The 17,795-nt window shown below is 40.7% G+C and overlaps 1 protein-coding gene across 4 annotated transcripts in view; it reads right to left on the reverse strand.

Moving 5' to 3' along the window:
• The window catches only part of EBF1 (EBF transcription factor 1), a 530,057-nt gene that overhangs the window by 136,716 nt on the left and 375,546 nt on the right, over nt 1-17,795 (reverse strand). For all 4 annotated transcript variants that reach the window (XM_089682858.1, XM_089682856.1, XM_089682857.1 and 1 more), the window contains exon 8: nt 5,585-5,726. In XM_089682858.1, coding sequence (XP_089538984.1) covers nt 5,585-5,726 — 142 coding nt within the window. The remainder of the gene's footprint in view (nt 1-5,584; nt 5,727-17,795) is intronic.

Here is a 17,795-nt window from a genome sequence, read left to right on the forward strand (position 1 = left end):
ACCCCTTCCCATTTCATGCTGTCAGCAATGACACCACAGAGAAGAGAAATGTCAAAAGGCCTGAGAAAGAAAATAATTTCTTTACACAAGAAAGGTGAAGGCTACAAGATGATCAGCAAAGCTTTACTTATCAGTCAGAATACTTTAGCAAAAGTGATACAAAAATGTAACAAAGATGGAACTGCAACCATCTCACAGAGACGCCCAGGCCATCCATGGAGGTTAACACCTCGACAGGAGCATCTTCTGATGAGAAGGGTTGAAGAAAATCGCCATGCAAGTTCACTGCAGTTAGCTAAAGAAGTAGAAAGCCAAACTGGGGTGATTGTTTCCCGTGACCCAATATGGCGTACACTGCAGAGGAATGGCAAGCATGGGTGTCATCCATGAAGATAGCCTCTCCTAAACATTATGCACAAAAATCCTCCTAGAATTTGCCAGGGCCCATGCCGAAAAAGAGGACTACTGGGATTCTGTACTCTGGAGTTATGAGGCCAAGATAAATGTTTTTGGAAAAGATGGCTTCAAAACAGGGGCAGACTGACCATTTGGAAACTAGGGCACTGCCGGAGGGCCCGGGGTCAGTAGGGGGCCCCATGAGATGCCCCTAGTACCCTTTTCATAGGCTTTTTTGAGTTTGGGCAAGGACACAGGGGCCCCATGATCCCCTATTGCCTGGGGGCCCCATGAGTTGTCAGTTCGCCCCTGCTTCAAAACTGTATGGCATTGCAAAGGTGAGGAGTAGAAAGAAAAATGCACGGTGCCTACAATGAAACATGGTGGTTGCGGTGTCCTTCTGTGGGGCTGCATGAGTGCTGCTGGTGTCGGGAAGCTGCATTTCATTGATGGTATCTTGAATTCACAGAAGTACTGCTCTATATTGAAAGAGAAGATGCTACCATCACTCTGTGCCCTTGGTTGTCGTGCACTTTTCCAACATGACAATGATCCAAAACACACATCTAAGGCTACTGTTGCAATTCTGAAGAAGAACAGGGTGAGAGTAATTCAGTGGCCAAATGATTGAACACCTATGGGGAATTCTGAAGAGACAAGTTGAGCATCACTCTCCATCCAGCATCCTGGCTCTAAAAGAGGTCGTTCTTACATAATTACATAGTTACCTAGTTAGGCTGGCTGAAAAAAGACAAAAGTCCATCCAGTTCAACCAAAAAAAAAGTTATCCTATACCCACAATTGATCCAGAGGAAGGCAAAAAAAACCCCCAGCAGAGCATGATACAATTTGCTCCTGCAGAGGAAAACATTTCTTCCTGATCCCCCGAAAGGCAATCGGATATTCCCTGGATCAACTTTACCTATAATTGTTAGTATCCAGTTATATTCTGTGTATCTAGGAAATAATCCAGGCCTTTTATAAAACAGCTTGGCATTGCATGCCATTATTAAGCTTGTGATCTACCAGAACTCCCAGATCCTTCTCCACCATTGATTCCCCCAGTTGTACCCCCCCTAGTATGTATGATGCATGCATATACTTAGCCCCCAAGTGCATAACCTTACATTTATCAACATTAAACTTCATTTGCCACATAGTTGCCCAATTAAACAGTACATTGAGGTCGGCTTGTGTGTTGGAGACATCCTGTAAGGACATTATTCCACTGCAAAGCTTGGTGTTCTTGAAGAATGGAAAAACATAGATGTTGCAATATGTCACCAACTTGTTAATTCCATGCCTAGAAGACTTGGTGCTGTCCTTACAAATCATGGAGGTCATACAAAATACTAGATGCAGGGCAGGTGCTAGACTATTCTGCACCCTAGGCAAGAGTAGCTACTTGCTCCAATAAATAAATGAAAACATTTTTCTAAAAACAGTAGAAAATATTAAATTAACAAAACATAAAACTGCTAAATTTATTTTAATTTGCAAAAATAAGTGCTATAAGATGCCACCAGCACCAATATTAAAGACAAAATCAATGTATCTGTGGCTGGCAGTGGCAGGTGACAGTTGCAGTGAGTGGAAGATGATGGATCCACAGTCTGACAGATCCCAGGCTGGAATTCCCCAGGCAATGGGGGGAGATAAAATGCTGTGAAAGCAGGCAGCTGAAATGAGTGATCCCACAGTGACAGATCCGGCACAACACACCACCAGCAACACTGACACAGATCAGCAGGTCCAGCAGGTGCTAGAAGAGCAAGCTGTGGGATTGTGATGATGTCGTCATTCACTTACACATTGCACATGTGATGGGTGTCTGGCTGGGTCACATTCACACAGATACAAGACATCAGCGTCAGACATTACCTTCCTCCGCAGGCACAGCTCCACCTCTGCTGATGAAAGGGAAGAGAAGGCCTGGAACTCCACAGAGGTCAGCAGTGGTCAGCCGGCTTGCAGTAATGGACTGAGTCTAAGAGGAACACTGAAAGGAGCGGCAGCTCAGCTGTTACACTTGCCCCAGACACCCGGCATCTTCCTCTGTCCTCTGTCCCTCTGCCACCCCTCCTCCCAGCTGAAGAATCGGCATCCCACACAGAGAGAATGTCGGCCTGTGCTGCACCCAGGCACCCCTATGTGGCAGTACACCCTAGGTGTCTGTCTAGTTTGCCTAATGGAAACACCAGCCCAGACTAGATAGAGTAGCAATTGCTGTGGGGTGTATTCATTTTTGCTTCAACTATTTTGAGTAAAACTGAAGATTTTGTTATCTAAATGATATTATTTTATTTGTATTTATTTATTTCAGGTACTTATATAGTGCCATCAATTTACTCAGTGCTTTACATATATATATATATATATATATATATATATATATATATATATATATTTATATATATATATATACGTACATTCCCATCAGTCCCTAACCCTCAAGGGGTGTACAATCTAAGGTCCCTAACTCACATTCATACATACACATACTATGGACAATTTAGACAGGATCCAATTAACCTATCTGCATGTCTTTGGAGTGTGGGAGGAAACCGGAGTACCCAGAGGAAACCCATGCAGGCACAGGGAGAACGTGCAAACTCCAGGCAGGTGGCACCATGGTTGGGATTCGAACCAATGACCCTAGTACTGCTAACCACTAAGCCACTGTGCCGCCCCTTAACTTTCATTATTAACTTTACTTTCATGTAATGAGCTAAACAAAGGTTCTATAAAACTCAGTTTTGTCAAAATCTTGGAAATTGTTCTTGTGCTCATTGAGATATTGATTAAAATCTTACTTTTCAAAAGGGATATACTCAATTATGCTGATCACTGTATATATATATATATATATATATATATATATATTGGTGCTGGGGTGTCAGTGGTTGGTTGGACCTCAATGGCAAGATCTCCCTGTCTTGGTTTTGGCCACATTTCTGCCAATATTGGAGATTTGGGTGTTCTTTCTTATATTCGGTTAAAACATGGTACCCACTTGTAATGACCACAGAAGAACCAGGAACTCAAGAACAAGAGTTTTTATTTCCCTGAAATTCTATTGAAAATTAGGAGGCTTTGACTAAACCTCAGACTTATATAAACATCATAAATAATGTAGTGCTGGAAGCTTGTATTAAATAAACGTGTTTCCCTATTACGGGTATTGCATATACCCAGGAGTCACCCATTCCTTCCTTTCTGATCACACGACTGGCCCGTGGTATATGCATTCAACTTCCAGGGCACTTGTAGGGAGACAATATTATGGAATGGATGGAGAAAACTGTCTGGCTAGCCCATTCATATTTAGAGACTTTGATTGGCACCTTTGGTAGGCAACCCTTGCGAGGAAAAACGTATGTATTATCATGGAAAATCTGATGTGGCTTAAATATATTATGTGGGTTCTCTAGGAATCTTTGGCTTAGCAAAAGCACATATTTATACAGACATTTAATGCTAGACCCTAAGGGTATGGAGGTAGGTGCAAATTATTCATATCAATCGTGCCCATTTACAGTAATTATCACTTTCAGACACTTTCATCGTCAAACTTGTGTACTCACCAGTTTTGCTCTAAACAAAATACAAAGGGGTAACAGAGAATAGAAATCCCCTCAAAAATCAAAAGCCATTTGGGGATATTCTATGGGAAAATGTAATGCAAGGGGGTTACTGCCATGGATCAATTTGGAGTTGTAACAGTTATTCTACTGTATGTTTAATTTATGCTTTTCTGAAGAAAATCACAATTTAAAGTGGTTCTACAGGCTGAAGGATTTTTAACTTTCATGCATTGTACGCATGAAGATAAAAACGCTTCAGTGTGCAGCTCCCCCGGCAGCCACATGTAAGACTTACTGGAGCTCCATCTCGAACCAGCCATGTGACTGAGATCAGCGGCTCTCCCATGTCTCTGCATTGAAGAGGGGACCAGTGATAAGGGATCAGCAGGCAGACAGAGTCTTGCTATGGCACTCAGTAAGGGGGAGGGGCCAGGAGTGCCATCGGGGGACCAGAGAGCACAGATCAGGTAACTGTAACATGTTTATTATTTTTTTTTAAAAGTATGAGCCTTTACTATCACTTTAAAGCTAGACTACATCATGCTAGATTGGCCAACAAGCTAAACTCTGTGCATAAAAATATTCTTTTAAAGGATATGCGAGCCCTTACCTTGTAGAACAACCCATTCACTTTAAAATAGAAATTCAAGGCAAAACGTTTATATATATATATATATTTGTTTATAAAAATTATGTATTTTTTTTATCACGTGATCTCTTTTCTCAGCTGCATAAGGATCTTAGAGTGTTGGGGATGGAGAAACAGCAATACACTCATCTTCCCAGTGAATGGCTGTGCAGGGGGATGTGCCAACACAGATCTGACCATTGACAGGCAGGCTGTGATCCCAGCAGAGCCAAAAAAACTGCCCACACTGAGAAGGATGTGCTTCCATGCCTAGTGTGGTCAGTTTGAAATAGGAAAGCAGAAGGACTGGCAGGAACACCAGGGATTTCACACAAAGGAAACAATACAAAGAGAACAGGATACTCTTTCATACAAGGACATGGTACAACAGACAAATATCAGGAATATGAAATGTTGGGGTAACATATTCTTTAAATATACAGTATTCCATTAAAGCCACAAAGGATATAAATCCACTTTGTTTGCACCAAATGCCTTTTCAAACCCAGTTATTGGCTCTTAAAGTAGCAGTTACATAATCTCTGTGTGCATAGCCTGTGCAGAGTGAAGAGCTGTTGTGGGGGGGTGGGGCAGCCAATTGCCCCACTACAGACTGATTGCAAAAAACTACAGGAGGAGCGGATACAAGACTAGTCAAAGAAAGAGTGGTAGTGATTGGTCTAAAACATGGATCTCCTGCACAGAGGCACAGTTTCACACTGGATTACTACACAGATTTGGAAGAAATGCACAAAGAAAACCAAGGTTCAAGTAAGATCTCTTCATTTAGACAATGTTTGCTTATGCCAGAGTTCAACTTCAAGAACATAAAGTGTGTGTGAGAGCTAGAGAATATAAGGATATTGGCTTTCTGGTTACACTAGCAGTATGCATCCTCAAACTGATCTGTGGCATGTGCCCAACAAATAAATAATAAATGCACTGATGGTATAAGAAAGCAAGTATAACATTTTACCATGTTCCAAATAAGATGGAGTCCCATCTGAAGGATCCAACCTGCGCGCTCTTCTTCCATGCTTGGAATTATTATGTACAAACATATTATCTGACACAGCTAACACGTGTCCATCCACATTGATGGTAGTAGATACAACGACCTGCAAAAAGACATGGAAACTGTTAGTACATGTGAGTAAACGGAAGGAAAGGACTTCTGTTTAAAAACTTTATCAGTCTAAAAAATATTTTTTTATATTCCACATAAAAAACAAAATGAAGAACATTCCACTGTTTTAGAAAAAAAAATTATTTAGAAAGACAGGTTGGCCATAAAAAATTGAGCTAGCTTGGCCAAGGAGTAATATGTTTGTGTTGTCCAAGACTGACAATTTCACTAATTAGCTTAAAGCCCCGTACACACGATGAGAATATTGGATGAATCATCGTCCTTTTTTTTTTTCGCATGCTAGTCTCATATGGAATGTGAAGAGATTACTAAAGTTACGAAAATTCTTGTTTGACAGAATGAAAATTCGTAAGTGATTTAATGTATTTGTTTTGTATTTTCAGACAAAAACTGTATTATTGTTATTACTATTATACAGGATTTATATAGCGCCAACAGTTTGCGCAGCGCTTCACAATAAAAGGGAGACAGTACAACTACAATACATTTCAGTACAGAACGAACAGGAAGGCTCTGCTCATGGAGCTTACAATCTAAAGGAAACGGGGGAACTGTACTGATTAAACGAAATCAGTACGATTTGGGATTGTACTTATGAGAAAGATTTTCATGCTTGTCCCTTCAAATAATTTTGGACGAAAGCTGTGTACTAAAGATCAGATCATCGTACCGCTTTGAAAGTAGTATTTTTCGCACGATTTTCTGATCATGTGTACTAGGCTTAAGGCTGTCCACTTATGTAACCAGCTAAATTTCAAACACTTGATAAAAAATGGAATGGATACTGTAAATTCTGTAATGTATATGGTCAGCATAGATTTAAATAATCGGTCAATGCAAAACTAATATTTGTATTTGGTAGACACTGGGGAGTTTGACTACCTGTCCGTTTCTTATGTGTCTTGGGAACTCTATTGGTGAGATCTCTGAGTTCCTGGGTCTGTGCACCTGCTCTGACCATTACGATGGACTCCCACTCTCCATACTGAATGCCCTATTTATTTTACATTACATCAGAAACTACCAGATGTATAGGAACGGAGTTGTAGATTATGATGTTGGAGCACCCAGGAAATATAAAAAGCTAAGGGCTGGCTTAGCTGAATACCTATAGGTACTACATATGCCTAAAATATATATTTTAGGTAGACTTGCTCTTGCAACATTTTCAACTTGTTTACTTAATCATATAACCATCTTTATATTTATATACTTGTATTCATAAATATATTTATTATTCATATTAATCATATTCACAATTAATATCAATTATTCATACAGCCACACCAAGTGTGTATGGCTGCTTATGTAAGCCCATAAATTTTAAGATTTTTGTATAATTACGTCTAAACCTAACAGAGTATAATGAGTGCACTGAATACATGTGGCCGGCTTAACAACGAATAGCATTTCTGTTGGGTTTCAAATGTAATAGATTGACAAGATCAGCCTCAACTGTAAAGATAAACCAGCCTCATTCATGTAGCACCCCCCAGTACAACAAAACAAATTCAAAAATTTACTGGGAAAAAACATTTGCTAAATAAAATTTGAAACAGATAGGCTGCTAAGGTGTAATATATTCTCAACAATGGCTCAACAATTCTCTGCAGAATTTCAGTAAAATTTCTCACTGCCTTCTTCGACCAATGCGAAAAACCATTCGTAAATGCATCACTTTTTTTGTGCAGGAAAAAAAAATTCTATAGAACAATGTTGTAAATAAGTAGCTTACGCTGCGCAAAGGCTAGTCTAAATAAAGTCTTTCAGATGAAATGTCACTCGTGCACAACAAAAAAAAAGCCACCTCAGAAATCTCTTTAATTTTTAATGGTTTTGAAGTGAACGGCCTGGTTTGTGGGAAACACATTGCTTCCTGTCATCTATTTCATTCTTTGACATAATATGAGACTTATCCTGGTTTATTTTAAATAGTTAATGAAGCAAAATTGTTTTAGGAGTTGACACCTAATAAAGAATAACTCAACAATGAAATAGATTACACTGAAAATAAGCGAGATAAAAATGCCAAACGTTCTTATAGCCTGTCTGTAAATTACCTTGGCGACAATGGTCCTTCTAAATACTTTATAAAGATAAAAAAATGTGCTTTGGTTGGTGAAGTCTGGGCTGACAATAAGGCCTAATCTATATACACATAAGACAATTATTGAGCATGATGAAGCTGAGGAAATGCCCTGAGGATACCCAGAGGTCTTCACTCTTGCTTTCACCAATTCTCCATTTATAGAAGCAAAAACACAATGATTTACTTTATATAAATCTAAAGTTGTTAAAGACAGGGTACACCCATAATTCTATGGTCAGACAGAAACTGGATAAAGTAGTTGTTTTGGCAAACATTTTATCAAAGCTGTGTTCAGCAAAGGTTCTTATCGAGGAAGGCCACCAAAGACCTAAGAAAATCAATAGCCAGGAATGCAGTGGAAAACCATGTCTACTATCTGTATACTCTCAGCATTTGGAATCACTTGGAGAGTTTCAGAACTAAATACCGTAGTTTCCCTTCTAGTAACCCATTTGATCATAGCCTCAGTTTCTGGAGGACACCAGTGGTTGAAAACTCCCTCTACCCGTCCATTATAAAGGTATCTCAGTTTCAAAACTGAAATCTATTTACCTGTGTTTACATTGCATGCCCAGTACTAATGGGACCATGCAGTAAGCATTCAAATCTTTTTTTACCAGTCCTACTAGAAAGCCATCAGCCTGCAGGCTTCCATGTTGACGGCTTTTCCATATTGGGCCTAGGCAGAAAAGCTTTTTATCTGCTGTGCCATGTTGCCCCACTGGTTCAGAAGAAGATCGGAGTAGGCCACAGCTCTTGAACCATCTGGCCCACTGAGGTAAGTAAAAGGCAATATAGTAGAATGGGGAAGAAGGGCAGGTAGGATTAATGTTTTTTTTTAAAGTAGACTTGCATGTACTTTATAATCAGGTAGATGATTTGTTGTCAAATATTGGTAAAGTCGGTGTATGAATGGCAAGCCTGGGTAAATGTTCTATTTGGCCTTGTGACATAAAATCCTTTGAAGGCTTGAGGCCTGCGCACTTGCCTCCCTCTTCTCTCTTTGCAATCTCTGTGAAGGCCCTCAGAGATGTGTTTATTCATTTTACACCCAAATATAATTATTGTCTGTTAATTGCAACCTTGTCTGGCACTTTTGTACTAACACACGCAGCCTTGCCTTTTGCTCAGTCCCCTCTATAATCCACCTATTATGTTGACTAATTAACTTTGCTAGACAGTGCACTTTTTCCTCCATTATCAGCTCCTGTCAGCCGCCAGCTCCCAGCTGCCGACGAGGGAGGGCACGCGGGCTTCGTTTGATTGATCACCGATAGATTGACATGCAGATTCATTTAATTAGAATCACCTCACTTGAGATATGAGAGAGGGAGAGAGACCAATAGACTAGGACTAATGGATCCGTTACCTCATGTTTTAGCTGCCAACAGTGGATTAGAAAAAAAAAAAAAAACTTTGTCTTGTTCTGGCATTCTTCCCAGGTCTCTTTGTAAATCTATCATTGTAGCTGTTCTTTGCCTCGAGTGCCACGTGAAGAAGTGACACGCTTGTGAGGTCATCATTCTGACCCTGCGTCTGCATGTGAGGCCTGTTTTCTCACCTTTTGCCACTCTGTGAACTACGCTGACATTTTGTGTTTTAACTGTTTCTTATCCTGGACCCCACTAATAAAAGGTTTACTGTCCAAAATATTTATTGTTTATTTTTAATGCAATATGATTTTCTATTTGATCTATTTATTTTAAGAAAATATAAAGAAAAATATGTAGTCTAGAAAAATATGTGCATTTATAAGATCTTTTTTTTAAAATTATGATTATACAAGTAGTATCATTCCTTTTTATTGCAAAACAACATTGAAACAAAATGGGGTTTTTGTCAGCTGTACACCTTTGTGGTGCGTTAACTCATGCATGTTAGCAATTGCTATGTAATATGCGTTGTGTTAAAGAATATGTTACCCCAACATTTCATATTCCTGATATGTGTCTGTTGTATCATGTACTTGAGTTAAAAAGTATCCTGTTCTCTTTGTATTTCTTCCTTTATGTGAAATACCTGGTGATCCTACAAGTACCACTGCTCTCCTATGTGAAACTGACCACACTAAGCATGAGAGCACATCCATTCCAGCGTTGTCAGTTTTATAACTGTGCTGGGAGAACACTCTGCCTGTCCTTTAATGGTCAGACTTGTGCGCCCCCCCCCCCCCTTTCCCCACACAGCCATTCACTGGAAATAGTACTGCTGTTTCTTCACCCCTACCTCTCTAAGACCATTATGCAGCTGAGAACAGAGGACATGTGATAAAAAAATAAACAAGGTATTTATTTTATATATATATATATATATATATATAAATATACACAGTGCTCAGCATAAGTGAGTACACCCTAACAGGTTTGTCAGAAAACCTTTACTTTCCTTTCAGAATTAACATTTTCTATGGGACACTATACTACAAAAAATCCTACAAATACGGGCCATTGATTGCAAACAAAACTTGTTAATTTGCACACACAAAAAAGTATTTTTCCTAACAAATTAATTCAAGACCATGTTGCAAAAATGAATACACCCCAATGAAAGTTGTAGGAGCAAATTTTAGACAACAAAATCCTAATTAACAAGAATTCAACTACAGGTGAGTCTAATTATTCAATAAACAGGTGTCCAGCGGACAGTTGATTATAAAAGGGTGTTGCTTAGCAAAGAAAAACCCTCCCATTTCATTCTGTCAGCAATGGCATCACACTGAAGAGAAATGTCACAGGGCCTGAGAGACAAAATAATTTCTTTACACAAGAAAGGTGAAAGCTACAAGAAAATCAGCAAAGCTTTACTTATCAGTCAGAATACTGGAGAAAAAGTGATAAAAAAATTAACAAAGATGGAACTGCAATCATCTGCAACCATCTCACAGAGATGTCCAGGCCATCCAAGTTAACACCTCGACAGGATCGTCTTCTGATGAGAAGGGTTGAAGAAAATCACCATGCAAGTTCACTGCAGTTAGCTAAAGAAGTAGAAAGCCAAACTGGGGTGATGGTTTCCCATGACACAATACAGCGTACACTGCATAGGAATGGCATGAATGGATGTCGTCCATGAAGGAAGCCTCTCCTAAAGCCCTTGAAAGAAAAGCCCTCCTAGAATTTGCCAAGGCCCATGCTGAAAAAGAAGACTACTGGGACTCTGTACTCTGGAATGATGAGACCATGTTAAATGTTTTTGGAACGGATGGCTTCAAAACTGTATGGCGCCGCAAAGGTGAGGAGTACAAAGAAAAATGCATGGTGCCTACAGTGAAACATGGTGGTGGCAGTGTACTTCTGTGGGGCTGCATGAGTGCTGCTGGTGTTGGGGAGCTGCATTTCATTGATGATATCAGGAATTCACAGATGTGCTGCTCTATATTGAAAGAGAAGATGCTACCATCACTCTGTGCCCTTGGCAGTCGTGCACTTTTCCAACATGCAAAGATCCAAAACACACATCTAAGCCCTCTGTTGCATTTCTGAAGAAGAAAAGGGGGAAAGTGATTCAGTGGCCAAGCATGTTTTCTGATCTGAACCCAATTGAACACCTATGGGGAATTCTGAGTAGACCAGTTGAGCATCACTCTCCATCCAGCATCCAGGCTCTAAAAGAGGTCGTCCTTGAAGAATGGAGAAAGATTGATGTTGTAATATGTCGCCAACTTGTTCATTCCATGCCTAGAAGAAATGGTGCTGTCCTTACAAATCATGGAGGTCATACAAAATACTAGATAGAGTTGTGGGGTGTATTCATTTTTGCATCAACTGATCTGAGTAAAACTGAAGATTTTGTAATCTAAAGTTATATTATCACCCATAGTTTCATGTAATAAGCTAAACAAATGTTCTACAAAACTCAGTTTTGTCAAAATTGTGTAAATTGTTCATTGACATATTGATTAAAAGCTTACTTTTCACAACCCAGGGCACCTAAAATTCAAGCAATATTTGCACTTAAAATTCAAGTACTTGAATTTGACTTGGTATCAACCTTTTGCAGCCCCTGTATAACAGAGCTCAGAACGGAAGAGGGAAAAGCAGCACAAGGACAATTGGTTGTACTGCAGTGCAAGGAGCATGTTGACAGGTGGAGAGAGAAGAGTGATAGAGGGATGAGCTCATTGGTGTGCTGCTTCTCCTTTCACTACCCAGTCACAAGCTGGGGAAAGACCTGTAAAGGTTTCTGAACTGCAGCAGAGATCAACTCCCCTGTCAGCCAGGACTGTGTTGAGTGGCAGAGCTATGTGATTCTAAGGACTTAATGGACAGAAATACAAATATTTCGGCATATAAAATAGCTGTAGGTATTTCATCTGCATATTTAGCTGTTTGCCTGGAGTTCAGGCTTTAATGGCAGGGAAAGCAGGGCTGTATGTCACCCTTCATAAATACACAGTTCCCTAGCATTACGATTGCACTTAATTGCAGCACATAATTTGCTGAAGAATGGCAGGTGCACTTTAAAATTTCTGGTAATTATCATTGACTGTAACAGATTTTAGTGTCCATTTGAAGTACAGATGAATGTCAGTTTCCATACAGCCCACTGGAGAACATACCACAGCACACAGTGAGTAAGAGCCGATGACATCATTTATGGTTTAGTCACCAGTACAGTACATGGAGCTCTTATCACAATCCCAGCATACTTTGAGATGAAGTTCATGACCTCACTCCAACATCTGTCAGTCACAATCCCTTACCTCATCATTCATCCAGAATCACTGCTCGCTGCACAGATTTCATCCCTCTTATAATGCACATCCAAGCATTGCTATCTGGTTTCCATAAAAGTTTTAGGTAACAATTGGTATTACTGATTACCATTTGTTTTAGCTTCAGTTGCAGTGTAAAAATATATACTATATTGCAGGATTTCACATCCAGGGTTTTTATGGAACCCTATGGTTCCTCCAGAGGTTACTATTCCTTGATTTATAATTGATCTCCCACTTACAATGACCACTAATGTAAAGCTGGCAATACACTGATCGAAATTCATCCCACTAAGCAGAGAACGGACGAATTTCAATGTGTGGCCTGGTCTAAAAAAGTCAATCGTTTGAGAAGGAGCACTTCTCCACTGACCACCAATATAGGAGGGCACTTCACCACTGACTACCAATCTAAGGGGGCACCTCTACACTGATCACCAATATAAATGGTCACCTCTCCATTGATCACTATTGTAAGGAATCACTTTTTCATTGACCACCAATGTAAAAGGCCACATTTCTACTGACCACCAATATAGGAGGACACTTAACTGACCACTAATCCAAAGGGGCTTCTCTCCACTGAACAACAATGCAAGGGGCACTTCTCCACTGACCACCAATGTAAAGGATCATTTCTTCTCTGATCACCAAGTTAAGAGGCCACTTCTCTAATGACCATCAAAACAGAACTTCCCATTAACCTCAAATCTAAAGGGGCATTTGTCCACTGACCACCAGTGTAAAGCATAACTTTTCCATTGACCACCAATGTATTATTATTATACAGTATTTATAAAGTGCTAATAGTTCGCTCAGCGCTGTATGGAGCATTTCTCCAGTAACCACCAATTTAAGAGAGCACCTCTCCTACTGAACACCAATTTGAGGGGGCACTTCTCTGCTGACCACCAACACAAGGGGACGCTTTTCTAATTGATGACTAGTGTAAGGGGACAGGTCAAAATTTCACAGTGTGTGTTTCTTTTCTGGCCATCATGATTTGTTTCATTTTTATTTTTGTCATACAGAGCAAGGAAGTGATGTAAAATAATCTGCTCTGGGTGTCAAATATTCTAGGTATGCCATATAATATATAAACAGCTTACTGATTATGCTATTTTATAGTATAATAATTTTAGCAGGGGTTCCTTGAGACCACAACATTATTTCAAGAGTTCCTTTAAGGTAAAAAGGTTAAGAAAAATTGTGCAACCCCATACCACGGGCCCACAGGCCATTATCCAGCCCACACCAACTGTCCTTGAAAATACCCCAGCTGGCTGACAGTGGGATGCGCAGGTCTGTGTACCATAATACAGAGACTGGTGCATCCACTACATTCCAGTCTTCCTGATGGGTACCCCTGGATGCAAGGGGGCCCTATTTAAAAAAAAACCCTGGTAGAAACCAATAAAGTACAGTTGCAGTGCTGGTACTCCAAGGTGACCCCTTTGTAAAAACTGGCATGGAGAAAAAAATGTTGCCTATAGCAATCAGATTCCAGTTGTTACATATATATATAATATATATATAGAGAGAAATATATATAGAATATATATAGTTACATAGTTAGTTTGGGTGAAATAAGACTAAAGTCCATCTAGTTCAACCATAAAAAAAAAGTTATAATCCTATAGCCACAGTTGATCCAGAAGAAGGCAAAAAAAACCAACCAAAGCATGATCCAATTTGCTCCAGCAGGTGAAAAACTTCCTTTGGACTCAGGCCAGTATATCAAATTACTGTAGACAACAGTGGGGTATATTTCAAGCCAACACTTTTTAAATTTGTATAGAGTAGGGAAAGGTTAAAACCCTGTAATTTTTTTTCATGTCTGTCTTGCGCTGTGCGGCAGAGCAAATCTTGAGTCTGGATTGGTAAAAACAGCTCTCTTATATGCTGGAATTCAGATTTGGGTAAAAACTATGTTATCTTATTATTCTGGTTCTTTAATAAACTAGCACATGAACATTCTGAAGCACTCCACCACACCACTATGGCAGAATTGCATAAAACCAGCGAGCAGCATGGCGGGGTGAAACAGATGGTTATATTTACAGACAGAACGCATGTTGCTGTGTCAGTATTTATAATTATTTGCTCTCGATGCCAGCCTGTTGTTTTGTGATAAAGCTGCATGTCTGCAGAGGAATCCAACACAGAATGTTCACAAGATACAGAAATTGTAACCAGTAAGTACTTTGTGGCATTATAGGAGAGGAGATACACTGTAAGTAATGTAAGAGAGCAAAGACATAGGTGGACAGTGTAAGAGAGCAGAGAAAGGGGATGGGTAAGGACAGTGTAAGAGAGCAGAGAAAGGGGATGGGTAAGGACAGTGTAAGAGAGCAGAGAAAGGGGATGGATAAGGACAGTGTAGGAGAGCAGAGAAAGGGGATGGGTAAGGACAGTGTAAGAGAGCAGAGAAAGGGGATGGATAAGGACAGTGTAAGAGAGCAGAGACGGGTGATGAGTAAGGACAGTGTAAGAGAACAGAGACGGGTGATGAGTAAAGACAGTGTAAGAGAACAGAGATAGGTGATGAGTAAGGACAATGTAAGAGAGCAGAGACGGGTGATGAGTAAGGACAGTGTAAGAGAGCAGAGACGGGTGATGAGTAAGGACAGTGTAAGAGAGCAGAGACGGGTGATGAGTAAGGACAGTGTAAGAGAACAGAGATAGGTGATGAGTAAGGACAATGTAAGAGAGCAGAGACAGGTGATGAGTAAGGACAGTGTAAGAGATCAGAGACGAGTGATGAGTAAGGACAGTGTGTAAGAGAACAGAGACGGGTGATGAGTAAAGACAGTGTAAGAGAACAGAGATAGGTGATGAGTAAGGACAATGTAAGAGAGCAGAGACGGGTGATGAGTAAGGACAGTGTAAGAGAGCAGAGATAGGTGATGAGTAAGGACAATGTAAGAGAGCAGAGACAGGTGATGAGTAAGTTCGGTGTAAGAGAACAGAGACAGGGGATGAGGGGATGAGTAAGGACAGTGTAAGATAACAGAGACAGGGGATGAGTAAGGACAGTGTAAGAGAACAGAGACAGGGGATGAGTAAGGACAGTGTAAGAGAACAGAGACAGGGGATGAGTAAGGACAGAGTAAGAGAACAGAGACAGGTGATGAGTAAGGACAGTGTAAGAGAACAGAGACAGGTGATGAGTAAGGACAGTGTAAGAGAACAGAGATAGGTGATGACTAAGGACAGTATAAGAGAGCAGAGACAGGAGATGAGTAAGGACAGTGTAAGAGAACAGAGATAGGTGATGCGTAAGGACAGTATAAGAGAGCAGAGACGGGTGATGAGTAAGGACAGTGTAAGAGAACAGAGATAGGTGATGAGTAAGGACAATGTAAGAGAGCAGAGACAGGTGATGAGTAAGTTCGGTGTAAGAGAACAGAGACAGGGGATGAGGGGATGAGTAAGGACAGTGTAAGAGAACAGAGACAGGGGATGAGTAAGGACAGTGTAAGAGAACAGAGACAGGGGATGAGTAAGGACAGTGTAAGAGAACAGAGACAGGGGATGAGTAAGGACAGTGTAAGAGAACAGAGACAGGTGATGAGTAAGGACAGTGTAAGAGAACAGAGACAGGGGATGAGTAAGGACAGTGTAAGAGAACAGAGACAGGTGATGAGTAAGGCCAGTGTAAGAGAACAGAGATAGGTGATGACTAAGGACAGTATAAGAGAGCAGAGACAGGAGATGAGTAAGGACAGTGTAAGAGAACAGAGACAGGTGAGGAGTAAGGACAGTGTAAGAGACCAGAGACAGGGGATGGGTAAGGACAGTGTAAGAGAACAGAGACAGGTGATGAGTAAGGACAGTGTAAGAGAACAGATACAGGTGAGAAGTAAGGTTAGTGTAAGAGAGCAGAGACAGGTGAGGAGTAAGGACAGTGTAAGAGAACAGAGATAGGTGATGCGTAAGGACAGTGTAAGAGAACAGAGACAGGTGATGAGTAAGGACAGTGTAAGAGAGCAGAGACAGGTGATGAGTAAGAACAGTGTAAGAGAACAGAGACAGGGGATGAGTAAGGACAGTGTAAGAGAACAGAGAAAGGCGCTGAGTAAGGACAGTGTAAGAGAACAGAGAAAGATGATGAGTAAGGACAGTGTAAGAGAACAGAGACAGGGGATGAGTAAGGACAGTGTAAGAGAACAGAGACAGGTGAGGAGTAAGGACAGTGTAAGAGAACAGAGACAGGGGATGAGTAAGGACGGTGTAAGAGAGCAGAGACAGGGGATGAGTAAGGACAGTGTAAGAGAGCAGAGATGGGTGAGGAGTAAGGACAGTGTAAGAGAACAGAGAAAGGTGATGAGTAAGGACAGTGTAAGAGAGCAGAGACAGGTGATGAGTAAGGACAGTGTAAGAGAACAGAGACAGGTGATGAGTAACGACAGTGTAAGAGAACAGAGACAGGTGATGAGTAAGGACAGTGTAGGAGAACAGAGACAGGGGATGAGTAAGGACAGTGTAAGAGAACAGAGACAGGGGATGAGTAAGGACAGTGTAAGAGAGCAGAGACAGGTGATGAGTAAGGACAGTGTAAGAGAGCAGAGACAGGGGATGAGTAAGGACAGTGTAAGAGAGCAGAGACAGGGGATGAGTAAGGACAGTGTAAGAGAGCAGAGACAGGTGATGAGTAAGGACAGTGTAAGAGAACAGAGAGATGGGCTGATGGTGAACACTGCTGGAGGTAGGTGCTTAGTAAGGATAGCAAGGGAGAGCAGAGACACTGAGACAGGTGGGTCTAGAGGCAATAAATATAAGAATTAATAACAGTTTTTAGGTCCATTTCCCATGTCCATGGTGTTTGGCAGCAAATGCCTTCACATGCCTCTTGGATGCCACCAGTCCTCTCGAATATTGCTTTGTCAAACAATAAAGCCAAATACATTGTGTGTATATAACTGCTGTATGATACCTCCTTGTAATAAACAGGTCATTAGTCTGAAGATCAGAGGGACGCTGGGCTCGTTCTCTCGCCGTAATACAAAAGAAAGCAGCAAGCCATTTCTGAGACTGCTTGTATTTGTTCTAACCTTCTAAATCATTTATTACGGAATTATCTGGGACTGCTGACTTAATGGCGCTGCTAGTGATGCTACGAGTATTTCCTGAGCCCAGGAGAATGTGATTAATTCCAGGAAAATGCAAAGGTCACTGTAATTGACATGACCTGCGTAATTAAGCAATCTCTGTTTACACGTGGTGAGACGGCGGCG

Source organism: Staurois parvus, unplaced genomic scaffold (genome assembly GCF_062004578.1).
Source record: "Staurois parvus isolate SC_StPar_1 unplaced genomic scaffold, SC_StPar_1.0 ptg000298l, whole genome shotgun sequence".
In the NCBI taxonomy this organism is placed as follows: domain Eukaryota; kingdom Metazoa; phylum Chordata; class Amphibia; order Anura; family Ranidae; genus Staurois; species Staurois parvus.